The sequence below is a fragment of the Equus caballus genome, chromosome 21, assembly GCF_041296265.1.
Source record: "Equus caballus isolate H_3958 breed thoroughbred chromosome 21, TB-T2T, whole genome shotgun sequence".
Lineage (NCBI taxonomy): Eukaryota > Metazoa > Chordata > Mammalia > Perissodactyla > Equidae > Equus > Equus caballus.
In genome coordinates this window covers 16,448,794-16,461,052 of record NC_091704.1, presented here as the reverse complement: position 1 = coordinate 16,461,052, position 12,259 = coordinate 16,448,794, and the positions used below count along the sequence as shown (strand labels likewise).

Genomic DNA, 12,259 nt, shown 5'->3' with positions numbered 1-12,259 from the left:
TCCTGACAAGTGATTATCGATTAAAGCTAGTTTCATGTTTAGCCTCACCAAAAAAAGGGTCTCTTGTTCTCAGCAGTTACCACTTAAACGCTAAACGTTAGCTCATTAGTTCTGTCTAGGCTTTCTCTAAAGAAATAAGGAGATGTGCACACGAAGATATGTGTGTAAGGAAGGCCAGCTCAGTGACTCGGAAGGGCAAAGCACTCGAAACAACCTGGATGTCAGTAATAAGGGATTAGTTAAATAAACTAGAGCAGGGCCATGCCCTGGGAGCCCACGAAATCACCAAGCATGCTGCTTTGCAAGAATGGTCAAGGTTATGGGCAAATGGAAATAGCTTTATAAAACTGCATGTATGGTTTTATCCCTGTTTTGTTTTATACATATGCACACACACTTGCACACGTACACACACACACCTCATAAAATAAAATCATGTAAATCTTAACAATGGTTATCTTTGGGATTATTTATTATTATTTATTATTTCTTTACTGTATTTTCCAAACTTTTGCTGATATCAAAGATGATTTCTAGAATCAGTTTTGAAATCAATCAACATCTCTCTAATATTTGAGCCTGCACAGTCCAATAAAAACATAATGCAAGCCACATATGACTTTAAATTCTTTATTAGCCAACCTTAAAAAGGGAAAAATAAACAAGTGAAATCAATTTCAATAATATATCTTATTTAACTCGATATGTCCAAATGTTACCATTTCAACATGTAATCAATATAAAATAATTATTGGAAGATTTTTGCATGGTTTTTATGACACTAAGTCTTTGCAGCCCAGGGTGTGTTATCCTTACGGCACATCTCAATTTGGAACAGCCACACTCCAAGTGCTCAGTAGCCACATGTAGCTGGTGACGCCCCGTAGTGGACAGCACAGTTTATAAGTTACCAATATTACTAATGTTAACAACCACCAATTACTAGTGAAATATAATAATTAATAACTACTAATTATTTGTGCTTACCATAACGAGAGCTGTAACTATAACTGTAATTGTAACTATAACCCCCAGGCAAGCGCTTTGCTGGGCGTTTTATAGTCATTGTCTCATGAGGTAGATAAAGAACAGAGAGGTGAGGCGACATGACCAAGATCACTCAGCTCACAAGGGAGTCAACTGGGACTTAGATACAGATTTTCGCCTGCGTTTTTAGTGACTAAGTTTTCAGCCATCATTCTGTGCTGTGTGTTTATTCATAAAACAATCAGATCACAAAACAACCATAGGATTGACATAATGGAATAACACAGCAGAGTAAGTGTTGTTTTCAGAAGCACCTGGAGCGTTTACCAAGAGAGACCATAAAACGTGTCTCCACACGTTTGAAAGGATTCACATGATATAAAGGGAATTAGGAAGAAAAAGTAACAGAAAGCTATCTGGGCCCTTCTCAAATATCTGAAAATGAACAGCACACTTCTAAATAGCTCATGGACCAAAGAAGAAATCAAAAGGGAAATGTGAAAGAATTTGGAACTGAATGGGAGCGATAACACAACGTGTCAGAGTGTGTGGGATGCAGGTACAGCAGTGCTCGGAGGGAAGTGCTGTTTAAAAGTGGCTAGATTGAAAAAGGCGAAAGGTCTCAAATCCCAGGGTGAGAAAGTACTATCCAGATCATCTAATCCAACTGTGACGTAAGAAGCACCTGATAGCACCTTCTCAGGTGGCTGTGCGCCTCTGTTCACCACCCCCCCGTCAGGCAGCCCCTCCTTATATCCACAGCATGTGCGTCTTTGAAGGCTCTGATAGCAGCTTCCCTTTGCAAACAGGACAGGTGTTTGTTACCTTTGCGCCAGACGCCAAATACACAAGCTTCTTTATCTCATCCGCGTGCAGGCTGCAGATCTGAGGTTCGGGGGGATCTTTTGAGCCTCTGTCCCAAATGGTGAATTTCTCCCGGCCGGAGAGTAAATTCCACAAGCGCAGCGTGTGGTCCTTCGAGGCGGAGATGGCGCACGTCCCTTTGGCCAACACTTTCAGGCACCTCACCTCTCCTGCAGCCAGGGCCGGGCGGGGGAGGGGACATTAGCGGGGGACACTTGGACCTTCTGACTACCACAACGCCCGCTGGCTTGGAAATTCCCTGGTTTGCCAAAGAAAAGATGGATGGATTCAAACATATCCGAATTACAAATAATGGGATGTGGCAAAGCTAAATGAAGAGTGAAATAACTGGTTGGAATTAAATTGACTTCCCAGTTGTTGAATCTGAAATAAAGAGAGATCACTGAAATTTATAAAAGGTCAGCATCGTCTAGGGAATATTTAAAATTAATAAACATATTTAAAAAAGGTAAAATTATAGAAGAAGATTGTATAATCTTGGACAGATATTTTCTAAGCAAAACACGAAATTTGGAAGATATAAAGGAGAAAAACTGACCAAGTGGGTTACATAAAATTGTAAAACTTCAGGATGATAAAATGTAATTGAAAGGCATATGACAGATTGGGAGAAAATATCTGCAGTACATAACAGATGAATGGAGGCTGTCCTCAATAAACACAAAGTTCTTACAAATAAGCCGGAAAAATGCAAACTACCTACTGACAAATTGGCCAAAGAATATAAACAGGAAATTTACAGAAATAGTCCAAGTAGACAATCAGCATTAGAAAATGACGCTCAACCTCACCAGTAATCACAAAAATGCAAGATGAAGGACCAGTGCCATTACTACCCGTCATATTGGCAAACATTTTGCTGGACTGCTGGCAAAGACAGAAGAATTCAGTTACTCTCATACCTCGCTGATGGGAGTATAAATTGATACGAATTTATAAAAGGGTAATTTGGTAACATTTATTAAAAGTTAAGTCATTGCCATCCTGGGAAGTTGGATAAAGGGTACACAGAAATTTCTGTACTATTTTAGCAACTTCTTGTGAGTCTATAATTATTTCAAAATAAAAAGCTAAGAAAAAGAGGAAAAAAGGAAAAAGAGCGCATACCATTTGGCTCAGAAACTCCACTTCTAGGAAGGTGTCTCACAGAAATCATAGCATAAGTGTGTGAAGATGTAGAAAGACTTTAAGTGCAGAATTGTTTGTGCAAAAAGAAAATTGCCAACAACCTGTCTATGAAAAGGGAGTTGGTTAAATAATAAGGTGCATCCATATAAAGAATATTATGCAGGCATTAAAAATAATAAGATGGATGCATCCATGTAACGACTTGACCATCATCATCATTCTTCTTATGAGAGCCGGTGCTTGCCGAGTGCTGCCCTGTGCCGAGCCCGGCTGCAAGTGCTGCACGTGCCTGAAACTCCTGGGATCTGCGTGCAACCCTGCGAGGTACGGTCACTATCCTATTATACGGATTCGGAAACTGGGCACGGCCGAGTACAGTGGCTTTCCAAAGCTGCATGGTCAATAAGTAATGGAGCCAGGATTTGAACCCAGAGCCCAAACTCTCAACCACCACAAGATATTGTTACAATATATTGTGACAAAAGCAAGTTGCAGCCCACTGTGTAAAGTGGCTTGATCTGACGTTGACGAGAACTCAAAGTGCGAGATGCTCAGTGGCACGCCATCCCCCCATCCCGACACCATGGCCAAGAACACAGACGATGTAGAGTACGGTAAAATACTTAGAAAGTGACCAGTTTTGAGTATTTATTACCTTGTTTCAATATAATTGATCCAACTGCAAGTTTCTGTAATTTAATGTGTAATAATGGCTGCGTTTGACAATTTTTATTTTTGCTGGCTCACAACATTCCTGAAAATTTCACCATGGGCTCCCACAAGCCGGTACAAACCACCTCCAGCACTCTACTGAGCCATCAGGAACACTCACTTTCCAAATTATAACGTCTATAAGGCTTTCAGTCTTTTCAATAAATTGATCGCTGAGTTTTTCTGATTACAAATAATAAGAGCTTGATGACTCTAAAGAAACAAATCAAGGTCACTGTTGGTAAATGGGCTCAGGTCTTGAACAGACAGCTCACACACACAAAAATTCAAATACTGAACAGACCTCTGCGAAAGTGTCTCTGCAGCCGCCTCGCTCCCGCTCCCAGGAAAGAGAGGAAAGTGAAGGCATTTAATGCTGAGAGCTTTGGGGCTGAGGTCTGTTTTATTCTGCTACAGCCTGGTTGGAAAACAATAAGCGGATACTTCTCAAAACCCAGAGAAACGTTCATACCCTCCAACTCAAGAGTTCCACTCTCTGGAAATATTTGACAGAAGGAAAAATACTGGTAAGAGAAAAAGAGATTCATCCCAGTGTTATGTTATCCATGACAGCAAACAACTAGAAACAGCCTAAATAAATAAATTCTGGAAGAGGAATCAAGAAGAATGAAGTATTTTTGCTGCCTTTCAACATTATAAAGATGAAGATTCAGTGGATCGTAACAGCGTTATTCACAATAGCCCCAAACGGGAAACAATGTAAATGTCCTTCAAATAACATTGCATTTGACACTCACATGGCAGGTGACTGTCCTTCAGCCCACGAGTGGATAAACAAACTCAGGTCCTTCCACACAACGGAGGATAGAAAGTTCCTAACCACTGACAAAGGAACTAGGCACTGACACACAAGAACGCGGATGAACCTCAGACCGATCACGCGGATGAAAGAAGCCGGATGCAAAGACCACAGGGCAACAACTCCATCCCCGGGAGAACAGGAAGCTGCAGACTCAGAAAGCACATCAGTTGGTTGCCGTGTGGCTGGGGCGGGAACGGAGACGCACTGAAAAAGGGGCGGGGGCCCTCTTTGAGGTACAGAATGTTCTGCAGCCAGGTTGCACAACTTGGCAAATTTACTAAAAATCGTTGAATCGAACATTTAAAACAGGTGAAATGGTATATAAATTACACCTCAATAAAGTTGTTTAGAAAAGATTCAACAGAAACTAAAGAATATTTATGGCGAAATGTTGAGAAAAAATAAGACAGTCTACATACTTAGATTGCAATGATAGAATATTTTTAACATTTTTATTGAGATGTCATTCACAAGCATAAAATTCACCCACTCGTGTACAACAGTACAATTCACTGGTCTTTGTCTGTTCCCAGAGTTGCGCCACCCTCACCACGGGCTCGGTTTAGAATAGTTTCTTAACCTCAGAAAGCTGTCACTCCCTTCCCTTTTCTCTCCTTATCATTTAACCCATTCTAAAGTGTGTAATTCAGCGACATCTAGTACATTCGCAATGCTGTGCAGCCATCACCTCTATCTGATTCCAGAACATTTTTGTCACCCCAAAGGGAAATCCCGTCCCCATTAGCAGCCGCTCCCATCCCCGCCTCTCCCACTGGCAGCCACTAATCTGCTCTCTGTCTCTCCGGATTTGCCTTTTCTGGACGGTTCTCATCAGTGAGTCATACACGATGTGGGCTTTTGTGACTGGCTTCTTTCCTTTGGTACAGTGTCCTGAGCCCCAGCCTCACGGCTTCCTTACTGTTCCACAAACACACCAGCCCCTTCCCTCTCTCGAGGCCTTTGCACTGGCTGTTCCTGCATCCGGGATGCTCTTCCCAGCCGCCTGCCCTCTGCCAGCTTCTTCCTTCACGCTCTCGGCCTCAGGGCTGAGTGTCCCTGCTCAGAGAAAGGCCTCCACTAACTGCCCTCGGTCGGCCACGGAAGTCTGGTCACTGTGGCTCACGACACCGTTTTCCTCCTTCACTTATCACAATTTGTGACTCTGGTTCTGTCCGGCTCGCTTCCCAAACCCATGAGTCTCACTGGAGTGGGACGAGGGGGAGGTGAGTGAGGCATTAGCCCCGGGTGCAAAACTTAAGGCAGCACCGAATTACCGAGTTCCCCTTTTGCTTCTGGCTTATGGCTGGGCACAGCGCGAGTCTTCATCCTGTCTTTAAGGCAGGTGGATATTTGTTCATCGTGCATTTTTCGCATTGATGTTTTGACTTTTTAAAACATTGCATTGAAATATTATCTTTTTTTTTTTTTGAGGAAGATTAACCCTTAGCTAACATCTGCCACCAATCCTCCTCTTTTTGCTGAGGAAGACTGGCCCTGAGCTAACATTCGTGCCCATCTTCCTCTACCTTATATGTGGGACGCCTACCACAGCCTGGGTGCCAAGCGGTGTCATGTCTGCAGCCGGGATCCAAACTGGCGAATCCCGGGCCACCAAAGCAGAACGTGCGAACTTAACCGCTGCGCCACCGGGCTGGCCCTGAAATATTATTTATCTTGATGACTGAGTTTCTTTAATTTTGTACCCCAGACATGTGCCTCACTCACCTCATCCAAGTCTCGGCCCTGGTCTGTCTCTCTTCAACATCTAGAACAGGGCCTGGTACACAGCAGTCACTCAACTATTGATCGAACTAATGAACCATAGCTGGGGTGGGACTTGCAGAAATGAACACCTTACTTAGGCTCTGAGGGACTGGGGTAGACAAATTTCATAAATGATACAATTCTTTACCCTCCCTGATCTATACCTTTCGCAATGTGACTTTGTTCCTCCCATCAAGAGATGGCGCCTACTTCCCGACCGATTGATCTGTGCTGTTTTTGGACTTCCTTTGGCCAATGGAACATGACCGGGTGCCAGTTCCAAAGCTGGTTTTGGTCATGAAGAGACCCTGCCTCGGCCGGGCTACCCTGCTGGAGGATGAGAGCCCACGTGGAGCGAGTTGAGTTGTCTCAGTTGAGAGCATCCTGGACCAGCCGGCTCCCAGATGTGCTGTGGACTGACCACGGACGAGTGAGCAAGCCCAGCTGCCACCAGAAGAGCTGCCCGGCTGAGCCCAGCCTGAACTGCTGACCCACGGGAGGTGGGCTAAATAAACAGCTATTGTTCAAAGCCACTATGTTTGGGGCTGTTGTCTTACACGGTTGGAGCTAACTGATGTGTCACTTCGATACAGAGACGTGAATCAGTGGTGAAGGGGCCCTGGGGACCGACTGTTTGCTGTGGAACATTAGGAAGAAGGTGACCATACAGCCCACTTCCTGAGCCTCACCTCTGTGTCCAGGTAGGAAGTGGATCACCTGCTGTTCCTCCATGTCCCACACAGCCACGATGCCATCCTGGGTGCCGACCACCAGCAGCTTCTCTTCCGGGCTCCACGCCAAGGCGGTGATGCCTGCAACCACAAAGAGATGACAGCGACAACATCAGCTCCCATGTCTGAGTGCTCAGCCCTGGGGTCCTCCAGTGGTACCCCACTTCACAGACAGGGAAACTGAGGCACAGACAGATTGAGTCCCTGGTCCAGAGCCACACACCTAGAAATTAGCAGAGCCAGGATTTCAAAGCAGATGCTGTCAGACCCCAGATTCAGACTCGGGCTGCAGTTTTTGTGTTGCTCTTAGGGACTAAGCCACATCTCGATCATCAGCGTCTCCCCTAGTTCAGCAGTTCTCACCCAGGGGCGACTCTGCTCCCCAGGGGACACTGAGCAATGTCTGGAGACATTTTGGGTTGTCACAACTGGGCACCAGGATGCTCCTGGCATCTGGTGAGTGGAGGCCAGGGATGCCGCTCAACACCCTACAGCGCCCAGGACGGCCCCCCAATTGAGGATGATGGCACCCCAAGGGTCAGTGGTGCATGGCTGAGACACCCTGCCCCAGCTGGATAAGACTCGGAAATGGAATTATGTTTTCTGGGCAGGAGGACTGTCTTTGACTTCTCTTGCTGTTTGACCCACATGGAAAAATAAAGGCTCAGGCCCCAAAGAAGAAATATTTGCCAATCAAGTTTGGGCAAACACAGCCCAAGGCTGTCTGCCGGGTGGATCCTGACTGGAACATCGCTGAGGAGAGAGGCACCGAGTTACACTGGAGGAAACACTGGCCCAGCTTTCTGGAGACCAGACTTTGTGAATGCCCTCCGGTAAGTCCTTTCACGCTCTGTGCCTCAGTTTCCCCATACATAAAATGGTGCGGGATGTGTTGAAATCAGAGCTAGTCCAGGTCTGAGAATCCAAGACTTTGTCCCTCACTGGGACAGGAAGTGAGGACATGGGATTTGTTTTTCTTTTCTCCCCTCCCACCCCGCTTTATTTTGTCACTCACTGTCTGACCTTGGAAATGTGAACTCAAACTTGTCATTTTAAAAATGAAGACACTGAAGCTTTCTGAACTTCAATACGACCAGTGCTGGCACAGTGGGTCTGACATATAAACATTTCCCTACCCCAGAAACAACAAAAAACAAAAACTTGACTCAGAACTGTAACTTCCTCCGCCTATGCCATGGCAGACATCACTAATCAATCACCGCACTATCTGTGATTTGTCCCCCCACAGCCATTCTATCATTCTTCCTTTAGTAATAAAACTCAGAGCCCACGGCTTTTAGTTGAGTACATGTTCACCCAAAGACCATATTTCCTAGGCTCCCTTGCAGTTGGAGGTGGCCAAGTTCTTGCCAATGAGACAGGAGCAGAAGCGATAAGTTCTGCTTCTACATCTGCTGAAAGGGAAGGGGCGTGCATCCACTTCCCCATTCCCACTGGCTGGAATGCCAGTGAGAGCTCAAGTAGCAATCTTGGGCCATTAAATGGAAGCCTTACATTGAGAATGGCAGACCAACAAGATTGACAGTCTAGGTCCCTGACACCCTGGAGACACTGAAATAAATAAGAGAAACCTCAGCTAAACTGGAGCCGGGAAGGCCTGCAGGGGGTGCTCTCACCTCTCAGACACTGTCAGCTACACCAAACAGGAAGAGAGGGACTTACCCTCAGACAGGAAGTACAACTACTTGACTACTGAAGAAGACTTCTTTCCCCACCTGGCAACAGCCCAGCCAATGAGAAATGCCACAGCCCAGCCAATGAGAAACGCCACAGCCCAGCCAATGAGAAACGCCACAGCCCAGCCAATGAGAAATGCCACAGCCCAGCCAATGAGAAGCCGTTGCCACCCTGAACTTCTTTCCCCCAATGGACTTTCCTTTAGAACAGCCCCTCCCTTTTCTCCCAGTTTCTCTATAAAAGGAGCTCCCCGCCGTTGTTCTCCAGATGGTCTATGGTTCACCACAGCATGCACATCCTGAATTGCAATTCTTTGGGCTATCCCTGAATAAACTCATTTTGAGGATAAACTGACTGGTGAATTGCTTTTTAAGTCGACACACCATACTACCTCTGCTTATGCTTTGACTGTTACATGAGAGAGAAATGAACTTCCATTTTATTTAAACCACTGCTATTTCAGCCTGCATTACAGCATCTGAACCTGCATCCTAACAACATACACCCTTTCCCATTAAGCCAGATTCAGTCTCAGAATCCTTCTCAGCACAGCATTTGAGTGGCTGTCCCTGAAGCGGTTCTTCCATGCATTATACTTAGTGTCTCTTAGAATTTCTGTTGGGGAAGCACTGTGACTTGGGAGTGTAGCTTTCCCTACAATGGCATGTGGCCCAGAAACTGCCTGAGTCACAATAACTGACATTTGAACCACAAGTTTATTGTATTCAGTGGCCTCATGATTAATGCAGGCGATTGTGGGTGGGCAGATAAGAGGATGGCTGAGTGGAAGTGGATTGGCGGATAAGCAGATAAATAGATGGCTGGTTGGATGAGTGGGTGAGTGAATGAATAGGCATCAGATGGGCAGATGGATGAATCAATTGATAGATCAGTGGGCGAGCTGATGAATGGCCGAGTGCGCGGATGGGTGGAGGGGTAAGTGAGTGGATGGAAGACGGCCAGATGAGGGAAATGGAAGGATAAACGGTGTAAACAGAGGAGTGGACAGAAGGATAACTAACGGAGTATGGAGGACTGATGGGTGGAAGGATAGAAGGAAGGAAGGATAGATAGACGGATGGATAGATGACTGATGGAAGAATGGATGGATAGAAAGACAGACAGATGGATAGATAGATGGAAGGCAGGGAGGGAGGAAGGAATGGTAGATGGATGGATGGTTGGATAGATGGATGGAAGGAAGGAAGAGAGGGAGGAAGGGTGGATGGATGGATGGATGGATGGATGAAAGGACAGACAGATGGATAGACGGAAGGAAGGGAGGGAGGAAGGATGCATAGATGCATGACTGGTGGAAAGATGGATGGATGGAAGGATAGATAGATGAAGAAGGGAAGGAAGGATGGATGAATGGAAAGATGGATGACAAATGAATGGAGAGAACTAAATCCTCTTGTCCCTCTGCCATTCTGGTGTTCAAGGGGAAATCTGCAAGTTCCATCAGCCTCGCAGGGGCCAGCCAGGCTTCCGGACTGACCCGCATGAGCCTGTAAATTGCAGAAACTGTCTGCAAGATGGGCACTGACCTCTGAGAGACGAGACCCCAGAGGCAGTCGGCACCCCCTGGCTCTGGGCTCATTAGCAGTATTTACACTAGTAATCTAGAGTCCCTGGGGGACGGAGAGAGCCGAGTCAGTATGAGACGGCAGCAGCAGGCCCTGATGACACCCTTGGGGCCTCCCGACTGGCAGAGGGGAGCCCCAGAGAGTAGCCCGAACCACTCGCCATCTGCTGCCCCCAGGCAGGCAGAGGCCTGGCAAGATGCTCACTACGCTGAGGAGACCCACCTTTGTGACAGCCAGTGAGGGTCGCCCGGAGGGGTCCTCCTGGGGGCTGGAGGAATCCCCGGAGGGGCACCAGCACAGGGTGTGGGCACGCCCGGAACCAGCTCTGGGCCTGTTGGCACAGCTGTCCCACGAGTACGGGATGCGAGGCAGCAAAGAAATGGAGTCTGGCCAGGAGTTCTGTATACAGGATGCTTTTCTCTGCAAAAGAGGGAGCACCAGTTAAGAGGGGAACACTGCTGCCTGGGTCAAACCTCCCCTGCGGTCCTCTCCTGCCTCCTCTGCATTCCCAAGACACTCACCCCAACTCCCAGTGCACTGGGCAGTTTCCAGCTTCAAAGCCTTTGCCCATGCTGTTCCCTCTGCCTGGAATGCTTCCTCCCCCCGCCCCCGTCCGCTTTCTCATGCCAATCATCTCCTCATCCTCATCTTAGCTCAAAGGTCACTTCCTCTAAAAGCATTCTCCAGCCCAACCCTCCAATCCCCACACCCCGCCAGCTCAGGTCTTATCACAGTTGCAATCTGACATTTCTGTCTGTGTTTACTCCACGGCCCAGCCTCTCCCCACCAGCCCAGACCCGGAGTTTCCTGAGAACAGGGACGACATCTGTCTTGTTCACTGCTGTGTTCCTAGTGCCTGGAACATCACAGACACCCAACAAGTTCCGTTGGAGAAATAGCGATCATTTCCCCCACGTCACAGTCACTGAGTGTGTAAGAGTCCTGTGGCAGCTGTAACAAAACCACCTGGGGGGCTTCAAACAACAGGACTTCATTCTCTCACTGCTCTGGAGGTGGGACGTCCGAAATCCAGGTGTCACGGGCCCGCCTCCTTCCAAAGGCTTAGGGAAGGACGCTTCCTGGCCTCTTCCAGCTTCAGGGGCCCAGGCGTCCTTGGCTTGTGCCCGTATCATTCCAGTCTCTGTCTCCATCTTCACAAGGCCTTCTCATCTGTGGGTCTCTGTGTTTTCTCCTTTTCTGTTTCAAATCTCCCTCTGCTTCCCTCTTATAAGGACAGGTGATGCATTTCGGGCCCACCTAGATAATCCAGGATAAACTCTGCATCTCAAGATCCTTGACATAATTACACCTTTTGCCATATAAGGTAATAGTCACAGGTTCCAGGTTTTAGGAAGTGAATATATATTGGGGGGAGGGGCCGTTTTTTATGCCTACCACACAGAGGTATCATCATTATTATTCCAAGTCTATAAAGGGGAAAATTGAGGCACAGAGAGGTTTAGCAACTTGCACAAGGTCACACAGCCAGAAAGAGGCAGGAATCTGCCCTGAAAACTTTGATTCTAATGCTGAGTGAAGACCAGGGATGCTGAAGGAGGGCAGTGAGTTTTGCCCTTGTTGTTGGCGCGTCCTAACTGTGGGGCCTGGAGCGATGGCTGCAATTCCCTGTGCCTTGGTCTGCGGGTGGGTGAAATGGGGCAGGGCCGGGACCAGGGGCAAGCGCTCCACTCACCGAAGGTGCACAATTTAAGGTGGCGCCACTCAGCTCAACCATCGAGATGTTTTTAAAAATCAAAACTAATGCTCCCCAAACCGATGATGAACAAAATATCAGCCTTTTAAACGAAAACAGAGTCAGAGACGGCACCGCGCCGGCTCCGGAGCCGAGGCAGACGGAGGGGTCCGCGCGCTGAGCGGCCGGGGCGGCCCGGGGGGCACGGGCCTCCGCTGCGCCCTCTGGTGGTGACAGACGCTCCTGCACCTCC

At 47.3% G+C, this 12,259-nt stretch overlaps 1 protein-coding gene across 1 annotated transcript in view; it reads right to left on the bottom strand.

The window, feature by feature from the left end:
* Positions 1–12,259, bottom strand: part of NWD1 (NACHT and WD repeat domain containing 1) — a 79,813-nt gene that overhangs the window by 21,800 nt on the left and 45,754 nt on the right. Inside the window, exons 12-14 of the mRNA XM_023625377.2 lie at positions 10,536–10,733; positions 6,988–7,110; positions 1,813–2,021 (exon numbers count right to left, since the gene is read on the bottom strand). Coding sequence (XP_023481145.2) covers positions 1,813–2,021; positions 6,988–7,110; positions 10,536–10,733 — 530 coding nt within the window. The remainder of the gene's footprint in view (positions 1–1,812; positions 2,022–6,987; positions 7,111–10,535; positions 10,734–12,259) is intronic.